The following is a 23,976-nucleotide window of genomic DNA, read 5'->3' as shown; positions in this document are numbered from 1 at the left end:
ACAAAAATAGAACTGTTTGGCCATAATGACCATCGTTATGTTTGAAGGAAAAAGGGGGAGCCTTGCAAGCCGAAGAACACCATCCCAACCATGAAGCACGGGGGTGGCAGCATCATGTTGTGGGGGTTCTTTGCTGCAGGAGGGACTGGTGCAATTCACAAAAAAGATGGCATCATCAGGAAGGAGAATTCTGTGGATATATTGAAGCAACATCTCAAGACATCAGTCAGGAAGTTAAAGCTTGGTCGCAAATGGGTTTTCCAAATGGACAATGACCTCAAGCATATTTCCAAAGTTGTGGCAAAATGGCTTAAGTCAAGGTATTGGAGTGGCCGTCACAAAGCCCTGACCTCAATCCTATAGAAAATTTGTGGGCAGAACTGAAAAAGCATGTGCGAGCAAAGATGCCTACAAACCTGACTTGGTTACACCAGCTCTGTCAGGAGGAATGGGCCAAAATTCACCCAACTTGTTGTGGGAAGCTTGTGGAAGGCTACCTGAAACGTTCGACCCAAGTTAAACAATTGAAAGGCAATGTTACTAAATACTAATTGAGTGTATGTAAACGTCTGACCCACTGGGAATGTGATGAAAGAAATAAAAGCTGAAATAAATCATTCTCTCTACTATTATTCTGACATTTCACTTTCTTAAAATAAAGTGGTGATCCTAACTGACCTAAAACAGGGAATTTGTTACTAGGATTAAATGTCAGGAATTGTGAAAAACTGAGTTTAAATGTATTTGGCTAAGGTGTATGTAAACTCCCGACATCAACTGTAATTTAATCGTATTATTATGTGTAGTAAAAAGCGATGAGTTAGAAGAAGCCTACATAACCAACCCATAAAGTAAAATTTAACATCCATATATGGTCAGCTATGTTAACGTTAACATTGATTTATCCTGCAATAGATGTCGTTCAATTGGCAACATACATTTATGTCTTCTTCTAATGCCTCTTAAGGGGAAAGTAATCTAAAAGTAACGGAATGTAATCAGATTACGTTACTGAGTTTGGGGAAATCCAAAAGTTATGTAACTGATTACTTGAACAGGTAACTGTAACAGATTACATTTAGAAAGTAACCTACCGAACCCTGCATATAAAATGGCCATATCTATTTTAATACAGACTAGCTCAAATCATTACCTGTCATTGAAAATGGCAAACTACCAAATGGATAATAATTTTCTGGTAAAAAAGTGGTTGGGCAAAAAAAAACATACGTTTGCACCCCTATTTTAAAAGTGGGATGCAGCTGCTCCGTTTGCTCCATTCCTAAGGCGCCTATAATTGTCAGTACTTATTTATCAGAAAAGTATCTGTCCAAAGGTTTGTTAGTCATTCATTCATTTATTAATTCATCCTTCATTTATAATGGCGTATTGATAAGGAAACGTGAATGAGTTGGACGATAAAAAAATAGATAGATCCACGTAAAGCACAGATATGTTAAGTAAAAAGTGAATGCATACGTGTACATTTGATTATACTAAAAGGCGGCATCGACTTCTTCATGGACCCTATAGCCACATCGTCGACCCGAGAACTGGAGGTTAACTATTTGCGACGGTGCAACAACAACAACAACAACAACGTAACAACTGGTTTAAAACGACATTGTTGGCTACAATGTTGCAAAACACATGAAACTTCAGCTGAGAATACTTGTTACTCATCGAATAATTTTCGGCTCCAGTTACAGCATCAGAAATACCGACAAAAACCTGAATTGTTGCTACTCGGGTTTATGAAACGTCATCTTTCGTCAGAGTTTAATGTATTTGATTTCTCAAGCTGTAGCATTTTTTTTTCTGGAGGGGGGGGACGGGGGTATAAAACTGAAACATATCAGATATACACACCATCAAATCATAATCAAATGTAGTCATAGTGAAAGTGTTACATGAAAAATATCATTTTTTTTAAAACATTTCTTCTCCACTGTATGAAAAATCAGTGAATTGTAATCAGAGGCTGTTGACGTGACGTTAGAGAAGACGATTGGAGGGTGGTGCTGGTATATAGCTATCCTTCGGCCTTCAGTTCCACCTTCTCGCCAGTGGAGTTTCATCACAGCTTCTGCACCACCCAGGGCAGACGAGAACATAAACACAAGTAAGTAGCTAACAAATTGTTTCACAAATGTAACACGTACCAGGAACATTAAAGATGATGTGCTCGTTATTACCGTCGACATTTAGCCAGTCGGGGCGGCTGATAGTTGTCGAGGATGCGGTGAAATATTATCACTGTCAAAATGTGCTCTGGCCTGAGTCGACTCCATGTCATTTCTCCCCTTGTTCGGCTGCCTTATGCCTACGTGGACTTTGTGTAGATTATTGTGGAGCTAACGTTCCGTATTAAAAATGGGAGAATATCTAACTATCATGTTTTAGATTTTTTTTTTTAAACACAATGTGTAAAATGTAAGACCTAACCACCGTTTATTGATTTAATGTTTTAATTACATTTTTTATAATGAAGTTTCCATGAGGGAGTTTCATTTTAAACTGGTTGTTAGCCGCCGGAGCTAGCTTAGCGCTAGCACTGCAGCTACGTGTCATTATCTCGCTCGGTCAAAGTTTATACGAGTTTATTAGCTAGCTAGCAAGCTAATGCGTCTACATAAAGTTTTCAATAGAAGTGGCGTCTCGCAAAACGCAATGGGGGGGGCGTTTTACTGGAATACACGATTAATGTTTTAATTAAAATAAAAATCATTTTCAAGTAAGATTCAGTTAGCTTATTTATTGTAATCGTCCATTTTCAAGAATTCCTCGGACATTTCTTGTCATGTCGACGTAGTACCTAGTCGCGAGAAACCAGGGAATATTAGCTATCTATTTAACATTTTATGTTTTGGTCAGTTAGCTAGCTACCTATATTCATCTGATGCTATCGTGGCCTTGGGATAGTCTGTCAATCTTTTTTAAACGCCATCCAGCTAACTAGCTATTTTGCTAGCTAGCTTGTAAATTAGGCAGAAGTAGGCCAGTGTTCTAGCTAACGTTAGCTAGCAGTCTCTTTTTTTTGCTTTTCAGCTGCAACCCCACGTTGATCTATCACAGTTGACTAACTAGGGTTGAAAGTTCAATAAATGCCTGTTATATGAATAAGGCTAATTTGGCGTCAGATGTAAAGGCCAAATTGAGTCTGGTCTCACTGGAAGAGACATAAACGTACACCTCATTAGGCTATATGACAAAGCTGGCCAAGTCTGTAGTAGAATATAATACTTCCCACTGATCTAATATCAAACAAGAATATGTTGTTTGGTTTCTTAGCTTTTTCTAAACTACCTTTTACCTTCAAGCAAGTAGGCCCAGATTTGTAAGCTAGCTTCTTCTATAGGGGATCCCTCCAGCCATTAATTAGATGTCAAAGCTTGGTTTAATGTTTTATTCCCCCCCCCCCCAAATCCCCACATTTGAATATACCACTTAATCTATTAATTGAATGTCCAGTATTTTATCACCCGACTGTCTGTGAAACCAGTATGTTTTTTTTTATTGTGCTTTTCAGGCAAAAGCTGGCAGGCTGACACGAACAGGCAGCTTTACAGGACGGATTATCTGGTAACTGACCATTTAGCTGGTAAGAAGTGACACTACTCTAAGCTCCTAATTATAGCCATGCTGCAGTCCTTTCTAACCTGCAGTTTTCAAATGGAAGGCAGTGGAATAGATGGCCTTGTTGGCACATCCACTGGCTCAGTAATTAAAGAGCAAAGGCAGACATTTTACTTTTTAAATACTAGGATGGGTTGGCGGCTATATATTTTGTATATTATTGGGTCAATCACAAACCAGATGCTTGTCAGATTTATCTGGAGTTCATTGAAATACTGAATCGGTGTATACAGTACCAGTCAAAAGTTTGGACAACTACTCATTCCAGGGTTTTTCCTTTTCTTTTTACTGTTTTCTACATTGTAGAACAATAGTGGTGATACCAAAACTATGAAATCACACATATGGAATCAGGTAGTGACAAATTGTTAAACAAAATATATTTGAGATTCTTCAAAGTAGCCACCCTTTGCCTTGATGACAGCTTTGCACACTCTTGGTATTCTCTCAACCAGCTTCATGACGTAGTCACCTGGAATGCATTTCAATTAACAGGTGTGCCTTAAGTTACTTTGTGGAATTTCTTTCCTTAATAATGCATTTGAGCCTATCAGTTGCGTTGTGACAAGGTAGGGGTGGTATACAGAACACGGCCCTATTTGGTAAAAGACCAAGTCCATATTATGGCAAGAACGGCTCAAATAAGCAAAGAGAAACGACAGTCCATCGTTACTTTAAGACATGGAGGTAGGTCAATCCGGAAAATCTCAAGAACTTTGAAAGTTTCTTCAAGTGCAGTCGCAAATACCATCAAGAGCTATGATGAAACTGACTCTCATGAGGACTGCCACAGGAAAGGAAGACCCAGAATTACCTCTGCTGCAGAGGACAAGTTCATTAGAGTTACCAGCCTCAGAAATTGCAGCCCAAATAAATGCTTCACAAAGTTCAAGTAACAGACACATCTCAACATCAACTGTTCACAGGAGACTGTGTGAATCACGCCTTCATGGTTGAATTGCTGCAAAGAAACCACTACTAAAGGACATGAATAAGAGACTGGCTTGGGCCAAGAAACACGAGCATTAGACCGGTGGACATCTGTCCTTTGGTCTGAGTCCAAATTTGAGATTTTTGGTTCCAACAGCTGTGTCTTTGTGAGATGCAGAGTTGGTGAATGGATGATCTCCGTAAGTGTTCCTACCGTGAAGCATGGAGGAGGACGTGTGGGTGCTTTGCTGGTGACACTCAGTGATTTAATTTAGAATTCAAGGCATGCTTAACCAGCATGGCTACCATAGCATTCTGCAGCGATACGCCATCCCATCTGGTTTGGGTTTAGTGGGACTATCATGTTTTTTTTCCCAACGGGACAATAACACACCTCCAGGCTGTGTAAGGGCTATTTGACCAAGGAGAGTGATGTAGCGCTGCATCAGATTATCTGGCGTCCACAATCACCTGACCTCAACCCAATTGAAATGGTTTGGGATGAGTTGGACTACAGAGTGAAGGAAAAACAGCCGAGAAGTGCTCAGCATATGTTGGGAACTTCAAGACTGTTGGAAAAGCATTCCTCATGAAGCTGGTTGAGAGAATACCAAGTGTGCAAAGCTGTCAAGGCAAGAGGGTGGCTACTTTGAAGAATCTAAAATGTATTGACTTTTCTCTTTTTGGTTTGTATATGATTCCATTTGTTATTTCATAGCTTTGATGTCTGCACTATTATTCTACAATAAAAAATAAAGAAACCCTTCAATGAGTACGTGTTAACTTTTGACTGGTACTGTATATAACATTCTCAAATCATCTTTCTAGAGAAGGCTTGATGCACTTCAGTCTACTTTGTGAAATCTTTTCAACGTTTCCATTTTGGGTGCATGCTGTTTTCTTGCTCCGTGTTAAACCAATGAGACGCCAGTAGTATGGCTTACCCGGGCTGGCCTGTATGTAGTTCACTGTGCTAACACACCAATGATTCGGCCTGCTCAGCCTGAAAGATGCCTAGCCTAGAAGGAAGAGGCCCCTTAAAGGGTGCTGTTCTGGAAAGCATGTGAAAACAGCTGTACTAACGCCCTGCTAAGGATCCCAAGCAACACCTCCATTGACTGTGCTGTGTGCCAGTACAAAGTATAATTACTAGATAGGACCTTCCCATCAAGTGGATGTTCTGTGATTGGTAGGATTCTATTTTGATGGTATAATGCCCCCCCCCCCCAACCCACTGCTTCTCATTCATTTGAAGCAAAACAATTTTGCAGAGGAATAGTCTAAATGTTCTCTGGGGTCAACTCCCCTCTCGCCAAATCCTAACCTTAACCATTAGTGGGAAAAGTACAAAACTGACCCAAGATCAGTGTCTAGGGACAACTTCACCCTACGCCTAGTGCACGTGCCCAGGTCTGACCTACCTGGTTAGGACTGGTGAGGGGGATGCTGATCCTAGATCTGTACCTAGGGGAAGCTTCAGTGGGTGGCTGAACTGAACGGGTCAGTGGGGAAATCCTCTTAACCTTGGGAAAGCTCATTCACCCAGCTTAGAAAAGGCCTAGGCCAACAACTCAACTTAGTTGTTGAAATCAATGTATTTGTCAAGTGCCGAATACAACAAGTGTAGCCCTTACTGTGAAATGTTTACTTACATGCACTTAACCAACAGTGCAGTTCATGAAGTGTTAAGAAAATATTTACGAAATAAACTAAAGTTTTAAAACTAAGAGGCTATATACAGGGCGTACCGGTACCTAGTCAATGTGCGGGGGTGCAGGTTAGTCCAGGTCATTTGTTCATGTAGGTAGGGGTGAAGTGACTATGCATAGATTGGGCTCCGGGGTCAAGTTTCCCCTGGTACAGATCTAGGATCAACTTCCCCTCCCCTAGCCCAAAGGCAGGCAGATGTCAATTTTGAGTCGTTTCCATCTTACTGTCCAGATGGATTGTATGCAGCCGGCAATACTCGTATCTCACGTGGACATGTTTAAACATAAGACTTTCTCCATTCAGGTTGCAAAAGTGTCAATTTCCTCTAACTAGACTTAAAGACAGGGAAATATGCTTTATTTTCTTCTCTCCTTTAAAAAAATTTCCACCACCATGCTAAAGTGGCTAATGCCTAGGAATGCTAGTTCTGGATGTTGTGTATCGCGTTCAGCCAATCAGGTTGCAGCAGTATGTTTACCTCTTGCTAAACGTAGGGCGCAACATCAGGAAGTACCATTAGCCACTAACATGGGGGTGGAAATGGTGTTTCATTAAGAAAGTACACTTTTCTTCTCGCCGTTAAATCTAGTTAAGGAGGAAATCGACACTTTTGCAACCTGAATGGAGAATGTTTCTTAGGTACATACCGGTCCATGGGATACGAGTGTTTGCTGCATACAATGTGTTTGGACTGTAAAATGAAACCATCCACACCAGATAAATATCGCCATCAGCTGGCCTTTGGGATACCCCTCCCCCCAATCCTAACCTTTAACATCTAGTGTGGAAAATGCTGAACTGAACCGAGATCAGCGTCTTGGGTCAACGTCACATGTAGCTACTGTAAGGAATCAGTTTGTCCTCTTGGTTATGCTTAATTTGCCTTTTCTGTGCACTGAGGCTATTTGTCAGACTTTCAAAGAAACTGTTGATGTGTGAAATAGGTAATAGCTAGCACATAGATTATCCCTCCTGGAAAGGCATGGTTTCTTTTGATAACGGTAGATAAGACAATGGGGCCCAACATCAAAGACCATTCAAACTGATCAATGTGTTTTGTACTACTCTATATTTAACCTTAACTATGAAAGTGGTCTGTTTGTTTTCATGGTTTATTGTATTTTCTAGCCATGAGACAAGGCCTTATAAAGACATCACGACTTAATAATCATGTCTTTTGAGTCTGTCATGTCTTAGCTATGCAGGCTATTTTTGTTTTCTTTTAACTCTTATGTCCTCCTTTTTTCTTTTACTAGTGACACACTCGTACTCCGTGTAAACGTGGGATTTCGACCATGAGCTCAGTCGCTGTACTTACGCAGGAAAGCTTCAACGAGCACCGCTCTGGGCTCGTTGCAGAGCAGGCAGGCGGTGAGTTACTGTTTTATCTGTTCCTCTGGGTAGATTAGTCTGGCTTTTAAAAAAAAATTAGTCATTGATAACTGATGGCTATCTCAACAAATATGCTAACTAAAACCTAAAGTAACAACAAGACATGAGTTGTAGTAACTGCTGTTGAACTGATCATGTACCTGCCATTTTAGTCATTTCAGACACTCGTAGTCAGTGAGGTTTTTATATATGGTGGCTTGTTTCTAATGGTTCTGACACAGGGTCTAGTACTGCTGGAGATGAGGAGGCCCCAGCCTACAAGGATGCCTTCCCCCCGCTGCCTGAGAAGGCTGCTTCACCTGAGGGGACCCAGGAACCAGTCAACGCCTGGACCTCCAAGATCCGGCCCCTCAAATCCTCTGTCATCACACAGGTAGCTACAGCAGCAGAGTTTACGCAACACTTTGTTGCATTGGAGGAATAAGAAACTGTTTGTTGTAACAAATGGTATCCCTATTCCATATAGTGCACTACTATTGACCAGTGCCCATAGAGCTGTGGTCTAAAGTAGTGCACTATGTAGGGAATAGGGATGCCATTTGGGACACGACCCATGTTTGTTGTAGCGAACAACTCTTCCTTCTGCCTTTGGCAAACCTGGGTGTGTAGACCTAAAGTCTATTGTTCAAACATGTGATGTTTGCTCTCTTTAACTTATGACCCTGCTAGGTTTTCCACGTCCCTCTGGAAGAGCGCAAGTACAAGGACATCAACCAGTTCGGTGAAGGAGATCAGGCAAAGGTCTGTGTGGACATCATGCATAAGACTGGAGCCCACCTGGAACTCTCCATGGCTAAAGACCAGGGTCTGTCCATCATGGTGTCTGGGAAACTGGATGCAGTGATGAAGGCCCGCAAGGAGATTGTGTCCCGACTGCAGACTCAGGTCAGTGTAGATCAATGGGTTCACATTTAGCCCTTATGTGGCTGTTGTATTCATTATAACAATGTAGGTTACAGTGTATATCAGAGCTAAATTTAGAATCATCCTTTGTGATTTCCCAAATGTTGTACTATCAGTGTGTTGTTTTGAGGACCCCACCTCAGGACTCCCTGGAAAACAGTGGCAATGCTTACTGAGTGGACTATCATGGCTAAATAAAATTAAATGAGTCATCTCATTTCAATATGAATTCATGCACGGCTACTAAAGTTAATCCAAGGTGACTACTTTGTGATTATTTATTTACCTTTGTGGTAATATTAACCATTTTCTTTCATGTTGGTATTTAAAAAAATAAAAATAATTTTACACCAGGCTTCAGCTACTGTGGCCATCCCCAAAGAACACCATCGCTTTGTTATCGGCAAGAATGGGGAGAAACTACAGGAGTTGGAACTCAAGACTGCCACCAAGATCCAGATCCCAAGACCAGATGACCCCAGCAACCATATCAAGATCTCTGGCACCAAGGAGGGCCTGGAGAAGGCCAGGCACGAGATTCTGCTCATCTCTGCCGAGCAGGTAGCCAACCTGGTGTCATGAGTTACCTAGCTATCGCTCTAGTGTCATCCTCTATAGCTACTCTCCACTCGCTGACTTAACTACCACATAATAACCTCCTAACTCACTATGGAATCCTTTGCGGCACAACCTTTTTTTTCCTACTACAGTCATATCTGTTACCTTATATTTAAAACTCTTTTTATAATTTCTGCCATTTAAGTTAACCACCCTACTTAATGAACATGCCCCTATAGCACTAACACTAGCCTTGCTGTTATTACACCGCCATGAACACGGTTTGGAAGCGAGCTAGTTCAATTTGTGAATTGTTATATCAGTCCGAGTGTTGGTCAACATAACTGATGACTGTCCGCTCTCTGTCCTCCCCTCCAGGACAAGCGTGCTGTGGAGAGGGTGAATATCGACAAGGTGTTCCACCCCTTCATCACTGGTGCCTACAACAAGCTGGTGGCAGATATGATGCAGGAGACGGGAGCCCGCATCAATGTCCCCCCACCCAGCGTCAATAAGACGGAGATCGTCATTACTGGGGAGAAGGAGCAGGTGGCCCTTGCTGTGGCTATGATCAAGAAGATTTATGAGGGGAAGGTGTGTAGGTCTATGTTCTGTCCTCTTTTAACCTCTCTGGGGTAGGTGGGACTCTAGTGGGTCTTCCAAATGAACAATGACCCCCCCCCAAGCACTGAAAAGTGTGTGCGAGCAAGGAGGCCTACAAACCTGACTTAGTTACACCCGCTCTGTCAGGAGGAATGGGCCGAAATTCACCCAATTAATTATGGGAAGATTGTGGAAGGCCACCTGAAATGTTTGACCCAAGTTAAACAATTTAAAGACAATGCTACCAAATACTAATTGAGTGTATGTACATTTCTGACCCACTGGGAATGTGATGAAAGAAATAAAAGCTGAAATAAATTATTCTGACATGTCACTTTCTTAAAATAAAGTGGTGATCCTAACTGACCTAAGACCGAATTTTTACTAGGATTAAATGTCAGGAATTGTGAAACTGAGTTTAAATGTATTTGGCTAAGGTGTATGTAAACTTCTGACTTCAACTGTATGTCCTGCTAGCTAAACAGGAATGATTGAATGTCTGCATTTTTAACATGTATGGAATGTTGTCATGTAGCCTCAGGGTATCAGGGCGTGACTTCGGTTGTCTCAAGAAGCTGTTGAGGGGCCTTGTGGAGGTTCATACTAGCCTTCCGTGGCACGACTGCAGTCTTAGACTGAAAATAAATATAGACAGTCTTAACATTTCATTCAAATTGGGACCAATACAATTAACATTTTTGAATATGCAACAGTGAAATGCACCAAGTTACACTTTATCTTTACACTAATTTCCAGTGCTCTGTCTTCCCTTTTCTCCCAGCAGAAAAATGCCACCACCATCGCGGTAGAGGTGAAGAAATCTCAGCACAAGTACGTGATCGGCCCCAAGGGAAACACCCTGCAGGAGATCCTGGAGAAAACTGGCGTCTCGGTCGAGATCCCACCCCCAGACAGCAACTCGGAGACCGTCATCCTGCGCGGGGAGCCAGACCGGCTGGGTCAGGCTCTCACTGAAGTTTACGCCAAGGTAGATATGTTACACATTCCAACAAACACTACACAGTACGTACTATACAGGTCTCACTGAAGTTAGGGCCAAGGTAGATATACATTACATAAGACATACGCAGCACCTTGCACACCGACCTGGCTGGGCCTGGTTTTCACTTATGTTTAGTCAAAGGTAGATGCCTTATTTTTGAAGGTTTTACTTGTAATGTGAATGAATGTTTTTTATTTTATTTTTATTTTTTTGCCTTAGTTGAATGTACTGATTTGTAAGTAGCTCTCTATAAGGCTGAATGACTAACATATAGCACCTTTTCAGGGCCTCAGGTCCAAGAGGATGTCCCATGACCTCAATGGCTTCTCAGTTTCTAAATGTGACTCTGTTTGTGTTTCCCAGGCCAACAGCTATACTGTATCATCAGTCGTAGCTCCTTCCTGGCTTCACCGCTTCATCATTGGCAAGAAGGGGCAGAACCTGGCCAAGATTACCCAGCAAATGCCCAAGGTGTGTGTGTGGCATGTGTTTGTTCCAGAGGGGATGTAGCTCAAGGCCTGACTTGGTGTTTCTGTGTTTTGCAGGTGCACATTGAGTTCACTGAGGGTGAGGATAAAATCACCCTGGAAGGCCCCACCAAAGACATGCAGATGGTGCAGAGTCAGATGGAAGCCATCGTCACTGACCTGGTAAAGACCATCTGAATAAAGAGGACCAGGCTAGCCTCGTCCACTCTAAGCAGAAGCCCGTTTACCAAAACCAGATTAAGCCTATTAGATTACTGGGCCGAAGAGTATTCAATGGAGAGTCTCCCTTGAGCATGCTTTGTAGTTAAAGAGTAGGCTTTAATCTGAGTTTAGGCCTAGTTTGTTTCATTGTCCCAAGGACAGACTGTGTAAACCACACTGGTTTCCTTGGTTTAAGGACTTGGTAGTTACAATCATTCATTTGATTCCATGTTTATTTCCTTTTCTCCTTCTAGGTGAGCCGCATGGATTATAGGGAGATCAGTGTGGACCCCAGATTCCACAGACACCTGATTGGGAAGGGCGGTGCCAACAGTAAGTATTATGTTTTTAAGCGGAGGTTGGTTTGAGAAGTGGGAAGAGTAAGATGATAAATACAAAGTTACACAAATGTATTTAAGATATTTAACATATTACTAAATGGTGGTTAAAAAACCTGTTTATTTTCCTGCCCTGTACAGTAAACCGCATCAAAGATCTACACAAGGTGTCTGTGCGTATCCCCCCTGACAACGAGAAGAGCCACCTGATCCGCATCGAGGGGGATCCCCAGGGGGTTCAGGAAGCCAGTAAGGAGCTGCTTGAGCTAGCGTCGCGCATGGTGAGTATCACAATACATTCTCTCTCGCTCCCTCACACACGTCCCCATTGGGAGTTGTCCTTCAACCTTTCGTCTCTCTTGCAGGAGAACGAGCGTACAAAGGACCTGATCATTGAACAGCGTTTTCACAGAGCCATCATTGGCCAAAAAGGGGAGAAGATTAAGGACGTTCGTGACAAGTTCCCTGAGGTGAGTCACAAACCATGTTGCCGTGGGAACACACCTGATGACGTCAGAGACTGTGGCTCAGAAACTTCGGTCAGCAAGGCTGTATTTACACAGGCAGCCCAATTCTGCTCTTTGGTCCAATTATTAACAAGAGTGGAATTTAAAAATAAAAAAATAAAATGTATGGTTCAAAAGACCAATTAGTGGGGGGGGGGGAGCTCAGAATTGGGCTGCCTGATTTTTAAACTCAGCCTTAGAAACCATGATGATCGTGTGCCAGATCCATATATTTAGAAGAGCTGTACCTGTATGGCTCTGGTAAATGCTTAAGTGTATACAGCTATAACATTTTGCTGTATAATTACAGTAAACAACTATGTTCATTTTAGTTACGATGGGCACTTAAATCAAATTAAATGTATTTATATAGCCTTTCTTACGTCAGCTGATATCTCAAAGTGCTGTACAGAAACCCAGCCTAAAACCCCAAACAGCAAGTAATGCAGGTGTAGAAGCACGGTGTTGTATGAGAAAAGGAAAATGTAAAAAAAATTCCAAGCTGTACATAAAGTAGTAATGTGTCGATTTGCAGGTCATCATCAACTTCCCAGACCCGGCAGCGAAGAGTGACATCGTTCAGCTGCGTGGTCCAAGAAATGAGGTGGAGAAATGCTCCAAGTTCATGGCTAAGATGGTTGCTGACATGGTATGTAGATCATCAAACAAAAGTTTCAATGATTGACTCTCTGTGACAACTAGGTTTAACTTTTTTTACATTGCATGAGGTTAGTGTAATGTGTTAAGTACATTTGGCTTTCAAGACGTTGTGCCGGGTAAAGCACTTCATCATTCGAGTTGGTATGATTGATAGCCCCTTCCATAAGTGTATTGAACATGTCATCTTGCTTTGCAGATTTGAAAAATGTTTTCACATTAACTGTTTTATCTATGATAGATTTTTTTTTTTTTTTGTATTTTTCAGGTGGAGAATGGTTTCTTTCTCTCAGTTCCCATCTTCAAACAATTCCACAAGAACATTATTGGGAAAGGTGGCGCCAACATCAAGAAGGTATATTGTCATTAATAGGATATAAATTTAAACTTGGTTTGGGGGATAGTTCTTTCACAATTTCAGGCTTTTTAAAATATGGGGGAAAAAATGGTATTACCTGAAAGTAATTCCTTCATTTCCAGATTCGTGAGGAAACTAACACCAGGATTGACCTGCCTGCCGAGAACAGCAACTCTGAGATGATCGTCATCACCGGCAAGAAGGAAAACTGTGAGGCCGCCAGAATCCGCATCCTGGCTATCCAGAAAGAACTGGTAACTTACTGGCTTTTCTCAGGGAGATTGCCTTCTAAGATGGCCTGTGTTCTTCTATGTCAATGCAGATAAGGATAGAATGTTCGTACGTTCCTAATTTGTCTCTATATGAAACCACGGTTCTATTCTGTGCCTGATGACCTACATATGCCGCTATTGTGTCCCTCCTAGGCAAACATTACAGAGATGGAGGTGTCCATTCCCTCAAAGCTGCACAACTCCCTGATTGGCTCTAAGGGCCGTTTTGTCCGCTCCATCATGGAAGAGTGTGGCGGCGTCCATATCCACTTCCCCACCGAGGGCTCCGGCATCGACACAGTCACCATCAGGGGCCCTGCTGAGGAGGTGGAGAAGGCGAAGAAACAGCTGCTCTCTCTGGCCCAGGATAAGGTTTGATCCTGCTCTTAGTTGTCTTATTTAGGCTTTACTTATCAGTAGGTTGAGGGACCAGGTTGGTTTTTCTTTGTTCATTGGCTATGGTTGTCATGAGGGTTGTGTTCAATTTCAGGAAGTAAACTGAAATTCCCAATTTTCCTTAACTAAAAAGCAATTGAAATAGAAATCATCCTAACTAGGGTGACCACATTTTTTAAAATGCCTAGTGCGCACGAAATTTGGTGACGCAGAAATGAGACTGGCTGTTTTCTACAAATTTGCTAATATTTATCCACAGTAACAATTCTGGTTGGTCTCAAGGAATGTAAAACTGGTAGGATTTATTATTATTTTTTAAACTGTGTTGAGTCAAGTAGAAACAGCCTACCAAGTGTGAGTAAAGGACCTTCTCTTTTGTCTAATAGGCTACAGCTACTTAGGCCTACTTGCTATTGTAGTTCTTCGTTAGAAGCACACTTTTTATAAGTAGGTGGGTGGTGTGTCTCAAACCCCCAATATTCTGTTCTTTATTTGGACACAGAGGTCCAGAGAGACAACGGGTCAGAACTCTGCACCACCGCAACACAACTCAATATTAGACACTTCCTAACTGTGTTAGTGGTTGGATGACCATAAACCACTATACACTACCTCACTTACCCTACTGCTAGTCTCCTCTTCGTGTGTCCTTATGATGATGATCAGTCCTTTAACAGGAACTCTGGGACAGTTGCACCTATAATCAAAACCTATAGTCTACACCAAAAAAATGAAATGTTTTGTAAATGAGTTGTAAAATACTGCACCTGATTGTTTGGTAGGGGGATGAAGGGCCAAAATGTGAGACTGTCCTGTACAATCTGGGACGTGGTCACCCTAATCCCAAACCTGGTTGTCAGTAGTCCATGTACACGCCTTTCAAGGAAGTAAACTGAACTAATCAGCTCCACCATTATGTTGCAGCACATTCCAATAAAAACGTTCTGAAATATATATTTTTCCTCTTTCTATCCCTAGCAAACCAAGAGTCACACAGCTGAGCTGAAGGCTAAACCAGAGTACCATAAATTCCTGATCGGTAAAGGAGGTGGTAACATCCGTAAGGTACGTGACAGTACTGGAGCCAGGATTATCTTCCCTACACCTGACGACGAGGACCAGGAGCTGATCACCGTGGTGGGGACAGAGGAGGCCGTCAGAGAGGCCCAGAAAGAACTGGAGGAACTCATCAAGAGCTTGGTGAAGACCTTTTTATCAATACATTTTGTTGATTTGATTAGGGAAAACAGGAGAAACTGACTAATCAAAAGTTTCTCCTGGCAGTATTGTTTTGATGTTACGTACTTGTGTTTACAGCAGAATCAAACTCTCCTGTGTATTTGTCATTTTTGGAGTGTAAGGAAACTGTCATTTTGGTACTGACTCCGACCTTTAGATTATACACTGTATTGTTTGACACAGCTGAATATTAAACCCCATGCTTGCTTGTCATCCCTCAGGATAACGTGGTGGAGGATGTAATGAATGTGGACCCCAAGCACCACCGGTACTTTGTGGCTCGCCGTGGGCAGGTGCTGAGGGACATCGCTGATGAGTACGGCGGTGTGATGGTGAGCTTCCCCAGGAGCGGCGCCAACAGCGACAAAGTCGCTCTGAAGGGAGCCAAAGACTGTGTGGAGGCAGCCAAGAAACGCATGCTGGAGATCATCGAGGACCTGGTGAGTTCACAGGGCTTTACGAACTTATTTATGACTACTTTTCCACTGGAGACTTAGCCCAGTGTCTTACCAAGAAGGCTGTCTTCTGATTCATGGCTCCAGTGTCTCACTAGGCCATGGCCTCAATGGACCTGCTCTTAATTGGGGCCAAAGCCTGACCACTCTTACTTTTCAGCTGGCATTTACACTGAAATTGTTGTATTTACATTTTTGTTCAGAGTTACAGTTCATATAAGGAAATCGGTCAATTGAAATAAATTCATTAAGACCTTATCTATGGATTTCACATGACTGAGAATAGATATGCATCTGTCACAGATATACTATACCTTTAAAGAGTGTGGATCAGAACCAGTCAGTGTCAGGTGAGACCATTTGCCTCATGCAGCGCAACACATCTCCTTCATCAGGCTGATTGTGGCTTGTGGAATGTTGTTCCACTCCTCTTCAATGGCTGTGTGAAGTTGCTGGATATTGCTGTGAACTGGAACATGCTGTCGATCCAGCATACCAAACGTGCTCAGTGGGTGGACATGTCTGAGTATGCAGGCCATGGAAGAACTGGGACAATTACAGCTCCCAGGAATTGTGTACAGATCCTTGGGGGGGGGGGGTGCATTATCATGCTGAAACGTGAGGTGATGGCAGCAGATGAATGGCACGACAATGGACCTCAGGATCTTGTCACTGTATCTCTGTGTATTGTTGGTTGTCTGTAGCTTATGCCTGCCCATACCATAACCCCACCTCCACCACGGGACACTATTTACAACGTTGGGACACTGTTCACAAACCACTCGCCCACACGACGCCATACATGTGGTCTGAGATTGTGAGGCCGGTTGGATGTACTGCCAAATTCTCTGAAATGATGTTGGAGGCGGCTTATTGTAGAGAAAAAAATAATAAATTCTCTGATAACAGCTCTGGTGGACATTCCTGCAGTCAGCATGCCAATTGCGCATGCCCTCAACTTGACATCTTTGGCGTTGTGATAAAATTGCACATTTTAGTGGCCTTTTCTTGTGCTGTGGACAATGTGCACCTGTAATGATCATGCTGTTTAATCAGCTTCTTGATATGCCACACCTGTCAGGTGACCTGGATTATCTTGGCAAAGGAGAAATGCTCCCTAACAGGGATGTAAAGAAATTGGTGCCCAAAATTTGAGTAGCTTTTTGTACGTAAGGAAAACATGTTTTTGTTCTGTGTGTGTGTGTATATATCTATATCTCTCAAAAAAATAAAGGGAACACTAAAATAACACATCCTAGATCTGAATGAAAATCTTATTAAATACTTTTTTCTTTACATAGTTGAATGTGCTGACAACAAACACAAATAATCAATGGAAATCCAATTTATCAACCCATGGAGGTCTGGATTTGGAGTCACACAAAATTAAAGTGGAAAACAACACTACAGGCTGATCCAACTTTGATGTAATGTCCTTAAAACAAGTCAAAATGAGGCTCAGTAGTGTGTGTGGCCTCCACGTGCCTGTATGACCTCCCTACAACACCTGGGCATGCTCCTGATGAGGTGGCGGATGGTCTCCTGAGGGATCTCCTCCCAGACCTGGACTAAAGCATCCGCCAACTCCTGGACAGTATGTGGCGTTGGTGGATGGAGCGAGACATGCTGTCCCAGATGTGCTCAATTGGATTCAGGTTTGGTGAACGGGCGGGCCAGTCCATAGCATCAATGCCTTCCTCTTGCAGGAACTGCTGACACACTCCAGCCACATGAGGTTTAGCATTGTCTTGCATTAGGAGGAACCCAGGGCCAACCGCACCAGCATATGGTCTCACAAGGGGTCTGAGGATCTCATCTCGGTACCTAATGGCAGTCAGGCTACCTCTGGCGAGCACATGGAGGGCTGTGCGGCCCCACAAAGAAATGCCACCCCACACCATGACTGACCCACCGCCAAACCGGTCATGCTGGAGGATGTTGCAGGCAGCAGAACGTTCTCCACGGCGTCTCCAGACTCTGTCGCGTGCTCAGTGTGAACCTGCTTTCATCTGTGAAGAGCACAGGGCGCCAGTGGCGAATTTGCCAATCTTGGTGTTCTCTGGCAAATGCCAAACGTCCTGCACGGTGTTGGGCTGTAAGCACAACCCCCACCTGTGGACGTCGGGCCCTCATACTGGTGAGGGGGAAGTCGGGTGGGAGTGCCTCATACTGGTGAGGGGGAAGTCGGGTGGGAGTGCCTCATACTCATCTCCTGGGACATAACGATGCAAAAACCCTTTAGTCTCGTTCACCCAGTACCATGATGCCCATGTCATAACTAGCCTGTCCTCTGATTGGCTAACAGTCCTCTCCTCTGTCTCCAGGATGCCCAGGTGACCATGGAGTGTGTGATTCCTCAGAAGTTCCACCGTTCCATCATGGGGCCCAAAGGTTCCCGTATCCAGGGCATCACCAGGGACCACAACGTGCAGATCAAATTCCCTGAGCGAGTGGATGGTCCGGGGAAAGGAGGCTCAGCGGGTAAAGCAACCTGTCTTTCTCAGGCAGTATTCAGTCACAGGAGTGCTGATATGGGATCAATTTTGACTAGTTTAAAATCAGCACTCGTACTTTACAGGCAAATGACCTAAAATGTAATGATCCTAGATTGTTAAGAGATGTCTCTTACTTCAAGGCTGCTTGAAGCAAGTCTTTCAGATTTCTGCTGTTCAACTGCCTGGTTTATTCTCTCTTATCAACCTTTTTGGTTTTCCCTCTGTTCTTCCCAAGCTCCCCTGGCCGAGGCTGCAGTGCAGGAGAACGGAGAGGCTAACGGGGAGGTGGTTGAAGAGCCTGCAGCACATGTGGATCCCAATGCACCTAAGAAGTGTGACATCATCGTGCTTTCTGGCCGCAAGGAGCGATGCGAGGCTGCTGTGGAGGCACTCAAGGTCAGTCTTCTTGAACGTTGGAATTTCCACATTGAAATCATCTGACTGTCTGTACTGTCAGAACTCTTTACGGAGGTTATTTGTGACTTGTATAGAGCAGTGTGTTTTTCACTTTTCTTTTTTTTTTCCCCCCATGTATAGTTGAACTGATGTTTCAGTACCTCCTCCTTTATCCTCAGGCTTTGGTCCCTGTCACCACTGAAGTGGAAGTGCCTTTTGAGCTTCACCGTTACATCATTGGGCAGAAGGGAAGTGGAATTCGTAAGATGATGGATGAGTTTGAGGTACGTAAGAGTAGTTTCATTGTCTTTTTTTATTTTATTTTTTTTTACGTTAGGGGAGTAGCTGAAATGGTACTCATTCAGGATACAGTCTCTTCTGTCTGGATGTTTTATTCAACATTGTAGTGTTTTACTATTGCCTCCACCGCCAGGTTAATATTCAAGTGCCTGCTCCTGAGCTGCAGTCCGATATAATCTCCATTACTGGCCTGGCCAATCACCTGGACCGCGCTAAGGAGGGTCTCCTGGAGCGTGTTAAAGAGCTGACTGCTGAGCAGGAGGATCGGGTACATGTTACTCTCTCTTCACTGCGCTTTACATCACAGAACCACAGTATTAAAAGTGTTGACTAGTCAATCACAAGTTAGTCTGGTCTCGGATCTGTTTGTTGCCTAGTCATTGTTATGCCATCTGGCATCCAGCCCATACCGGCAGAAAGACCAGGCGAAGAGTGACATGGTTCTGACTGGTGATGTTTGTACTTGTTATTCATTGCAGTCCCTCAGGAGCTTCAAGTTGACCATCACTGTGGACCCTAAGTATCACCCCAAGATCATTGGCCGTAAGGGGGCCATAATAACCAACATCCGCACAGAGCACGACGTTAACATCCAGTTCCCAGACAAGAACGACGACAACCAGGTACAGGGTTACACCTTCTGTTGTCAATTCTTCTGCCTTTGTCCTCAAATCCTTGTCCTTTACAAAAAAGCATTGGAGAAAGTCAGGAGAGTGGTCTTGGATCCTCCCTCATGTAAGTTCTATAGTCCTGACATGCACCACCCCCCCCCCCCCAGGACCAGATCACCATCACGGGGTATGAGCACAAGGCTACAGCCGCCAAGGATGCCATCCAGGCCATCGTGGATGAGCTGGAGGAGATGATCTCTGAGGATATCACCCTGGACGCCCGTGTCCACGCCCGCATCATTGGGGCCCGTGGCAAGGGCATCCGCAAGATCATGGATGAGTTCAAGGTGAGGGGGGGGGCCCTTATCAGTGGGCCAGTTTCCCTGATACATAAAGCCCAGTCTTGGACTTAGAAGCATGCGCAATGAAAATTGTCTATTGAAATAGGATTTTAGTCCAGGGCAAGGTTATCTGTCTCGGACTAGGCTTAATTTATTTTTATTTTATTCATCGTCTCGGATAAGGTTGTAAAAACAAATCTTACAGGGTCGTCTTGCCTTGTCCCTTTTAATTCTGGGAATCCATTTGAACGTATTCTGTCTGTACATGCTATTGGATGCGTTTAGTATACTTCCTGTTTTTAGGTTGATCTGAGATTCCCCCAGCCCGGAGCTGCTGACCCCAATCAGGTGTTTGTTACTGGACGTCCTGAGCTGGTGGATGAAGCCATCGACCACCTCCTCAACTTGGAAGAGGAATACGTAAGTACTCCTTTCAAAGTGGTGCAGGGTGAATTTGCCACTAAATGCTGCTCTTGGGTCAGTTTTATTTTATTTTTTTGCCATTTTCCCCACTGATGGTTAAGGTTAGGATTTCAGGAAGGGAAGCCGATCCTCCATCTATACTTAGGGGAAACTTCACCCTGGACTTTCAAAGCCATTTTGGGCATCCTTACTTGACTTAATCCTCTTGGCCTCTTAGCCCCACCATGGCTCTCCATAGCCTCTGATGCTTTGTAATTTACTGTCTTTTTTTTGTCTGGTCAGTGATAAGTTTAGTCTTTATTGGTCAGTTTATTGATTGATCTGTATCATTGATAAAGCATTTACCTAGTTTTTTTCCCCCCTCGGTAATCTTTGGCTCTTCATTTGACTGTTGTGTACCTTCAACACCCCCCCCCATTTTCATATAGCTTTTTAAAAATCAAACTGGTTTCCTGTGTTCAGATGGCTGACGTGAATGAGAATGAATCTAAGATGACGTACATGAAGCCCACTGGTGACCGTGGTGCGTCCTCGATGGATGAGGGAGGACGAGAGCGAGGCTCCTCCAAAGGCTTCGTGGTGAGGGAGGCACCGTGGCAAACCGGCAGTGAGAAGGTGAGAGAGGTGACAGATCTTTATTTTATTTTTTTGTCCTTTGACAAATCTGACCATTACCTTTTTGTGCTAGTCTGGTCCCATATCTGTTTATACTGTCTTTCCATACTTTTTCCTGTGGTCATTGTATTTAGCACAGATCTGCGACCACCCAGGCTACTTTTGTGTGTTGTCTTTCTTGTAGTTTTGGAATGCAGTCATTTGTAGTTCAATGATCACTGACGTACTTGTTTTTCCTCTCCAGGCCCCAGACATGAGCAGCTCAGAGGACTTCCCCAGCTTCGGTGCTCCTGTGGCGGCCACCAACAAGGCCTCTCCCTGGGGTCCCAAGCGCTTCTGAGCAGAGCTGTGTTGCTACGAAGGAGACAAGACGGCCCTCACCTCCACCTGACGACACAATCTTCCCCTCCATCGCCTGCCCCAACCCTATGGACCTGGACTGACCGCTGACCCCCTCCCACACAAAGTCTCTGCAGTCCTGGAAATGTTTCATGCTTCTCTCTTCTGTCTACATAACTTGGTTTGCCTTTTGTAGATTTTACGGTGTAGTCTGAAATGCTTTCAACCAAACTGTATTTGGACCTGTAACTTAAGCTTTGTATCTTCTTGCATTCAGTAATGCGTCTTTCTGCAACACAAATTATACTTATTATAAGAAACGTTGTTGGGTTATGTCTATATTCAGGTAGACGTTCAATGTTGTTTTCCGAGACTTGACATTTCATAATGATTTTGAAATGTGTTACCAAATCCAAAGCTGTTAAGGGAACCGAGCAACGCTTCTTAGGTTTACTGAGCTGCCCCTTAGTTGCCTTCGCAGGGTGTGTGGGGCTTGGGGGGGGGGGGGGAGTAGTTGACTTACCTCTGGCGACATGTTAGCGCATGTCTGTCCATTTTCAGCTTTTGATTTGAAGTGAAGAAGCTTGACCACCATGGTGGCCAGCTGTCCGTTTCAACTACTCTCCTCCACTTCTCATGGAACTGTGTACGTCATCTCATTCAGTTCTCAGTCTTATTGCTGCATCTGAGTGGTTCTGTCCTCAGTCTTTCATTCTGTCTGCTTGTTACTGTGCTTGTGAGTGTATGGCCAGGTAGTGATGTGTTGCATCATGCAGCCTTATTTGTTGAACTTTTTTTGTTTTTTTTGGAGGGGTGATTCACTACAGATATACTCTTACACACTCTCTCAAACTGCCAGATGCTTTTGGAGATTGTACTGGATCTTGTATCATCCGCCGGCAACACTAGAGCTCCAGAACTTTCAATACCCCACACACTAACTGTTAAAGTACCATACTTGTTCCATACTGTAGTTCTTTTTCTTTTTTGTGACATTTTGAAAATGAAGTTTTAACTCTCTATTTACTCATGTCTTTTGGAAGCAAAAGAGCAGACCATTCTGTGCCAATGAACTGTCTTCTGTCTAGTGACGTGTTACTCATCCTGCTACCTACTGGGGTCAGTGTCCAGTCCCTCTTTGTCTTCCAGTTGCTATGCAGATATGTTCTGTAACCATAGCAATGGCCCTCTTATCAGCCTTAGCTCTAGAGTGATATAAACCAGACCCCAGAGTTGATGTCACAGTCCTGAGGAGATCAGGAGGCGTACAGTACAACGCTGTGGATGAAATGTTCAATCATCTCATTCAGTTCCTGGCAGTGGGTGGTGTTTAATTTTTCTCCCGGTGGTGCAGATACACTTCCTGAAAGATATGACATCATTGTCTAATCCTGGTCTATATCATTCTAGCCTTATATGAAAGATTATGCAAAAACCATACAAGAAGTGAAACAATTATGGATGACACTGGAAATGAAATTGTCCAAAAAGTCAATAAAAATTGAAAATTGTATTATTTTTTTTTTTTGTTGAACATGTAGCGAGCTACTTTTACTACAGTTGAGGCTGCATGAGGCCCCAGTAGAATGGGCTGTAGTGAAGAGATCAGTGACGTTCAATGTGGCACAGTCATTGGATGCCACCTTTTTGACAAGTCAGTTCATCAAATACCTGTCCTGTTAAAGCTTCCCTGGTAAACTAAGTGCTGTTATTGTGAAGTGGAAACTTCTAGGAGTGGCTCAGCTGAGAATTGGTAGGCCACAAGCTCAGAACAGGATCGCCGAGTGCTGAAACACGTAGCGTGTAAAAAATCGTCTGTCCTCGGTTGCAACACACTACCGCGTTCCAAACTGCCTCTGGAAGCTATGTCAGCACAAGAACTGTTCACCGGGAGTTTCGTGAAATGGGTTTCCATGGCCGAGCAGCCACGCACAAGCTTAACACCATGTGCAATACCAAGCCTTGGCTGAAGTGGTGTAAAGCTCGCCGCTATTGGACTCTGGAGCAGTGGAAACACGTTCTATGGAGTGATGAATCACACTTCACCATCTGGCAGTCTGACGGAAGAATCTGGGTTTGGCGGATGCCAGGAAAACGCTTCCTGCCGTAATGCATGGTGCTAACTGTAAAGTTTGGTGGAGGAGGAATAATGGTGTGGGGCTGTTTTTCATGGTTCGGGCTAGGCCCCTTAGTTCCAGTGAAGGGAGATCTTAATGCTACAGCATACAATGACATTCTAGACGATTCTGTGGCAACAGTTTGGGGAAGGCCGTTTCCTGTTTTTTCCTATTTCCTGTTACCAGCATTGAAGTGATTGGATTGCTGTATTCGGCACATGTGACCAATACAATTTGATTTGATGTACGTCCAGCGTACTAACACTACCTGCACCTGCAGTGGAAGCTGACAGAAGTAAAACTGTCTGCCTGGAGTCACAGACATGCAATGGTAGGCGAATGTGTAACACATGGTATATCATCATAATGTTATATTAATTGTAGTGTAACTTCCCCGAGTGAATATTTCAAAAGACCCGAGTTGATAAAAAGGCCAGACTAGCCAGCCAAGTTAGCGCTAGTAAGCAAACGGCTAACTCTGTGGACTAAACTCCACTCGATGGCGAAAACATTTTTTTTTAGGCTAACAGCCAGCTAACCAATCACAAACGGTTAGTTTACTAACTAACTAAAGGGTAAAAACAACCTGTTCGTATACTGTAATGCTTGTAGCTAGCTAGGTAGCCAAAGACAACTTGCTAGCGAATGCAACTGCATTTAGCCACAAGAGAGCCGCGAATCAAAGCACAACGGA

At 43.5% G+C, this 23,976-nt stretch overlaps 1 protein-coding gene across 4 annotated transcripts; it reads left to right on the top strand.

Annotated features, from left to right (window-relative positions):
• The first annotated feature begins 1,969 nt into the window (after positions 1-1,969).
• On the top strand, positions 1,970-22,676 carry hdlbpa (high density lipoprotein binding protein a). Of its 4 annotated transcripts, none has more exons than XM_014123711.2 (28): positions 1,970-2,122; positions 3,530-3,601; positions 7,533-7,647; positions 7,890-8,041; positions 8,338-8,553; positions 8,926-9,132; positions 9,508-9,723; positions 10,517-10,720; positions 11,099-11,206; positions 11,281-11,385; positions 11,679-11,757; positions 11,904-12,043; positions 12,128-12,232; positions 12,804-12,917; positions 13,194-13,280; positions 13,406-13,537; positions 13,709-13,927; positions 14,930-15,151; positions 15,412-15,630; positions 17,970-18,126; positions 18,376-18,536; positions 18,716-18,820; positions 18,970-19,104; positions 19,316-19,459; positions 19,615-19,794; positions 20,092-20,208; positions 20,674-20,835; positions 21,071-22,676. In XM_014123711.2, exons 3-28 carry the CDS (start codon positions 7,572-7,574, stop codon positions 21,164-21,166), a joined length of 3,858 nt encoding a protein of 1,285 aa, XP_013979186.2. In that variant the 5' UTR covers positions 1,970-2,122; positions 3,530-3,601; positions 7,533-7,571; the 3' UTR covers positions 21,167-22,676.
• The last annotated feature ends 1,300 nt before the right edge of the window (positions 22,677-23,976 follow it).

The sequence above is a fragment of the Salmo salar genome, chromosome ssa10 (genome assembly GCF_905237065.1).
Source record: "Salmo salar chromosome ssa10, Ssal_v3.1, whole genome shotgun sequence".
NCBI classification, from domain to species: domain Eukaryota; kingdom Metazoa; phylum Chordata; class Actinopteri; order Salmoniformes; family Salmonidae; genus Salmo; species Salmo salar.
Note: the sequence above shows the minus strand (reverse complement) of the source record. Positions and strands in the feature narration are given on the sequence as shown.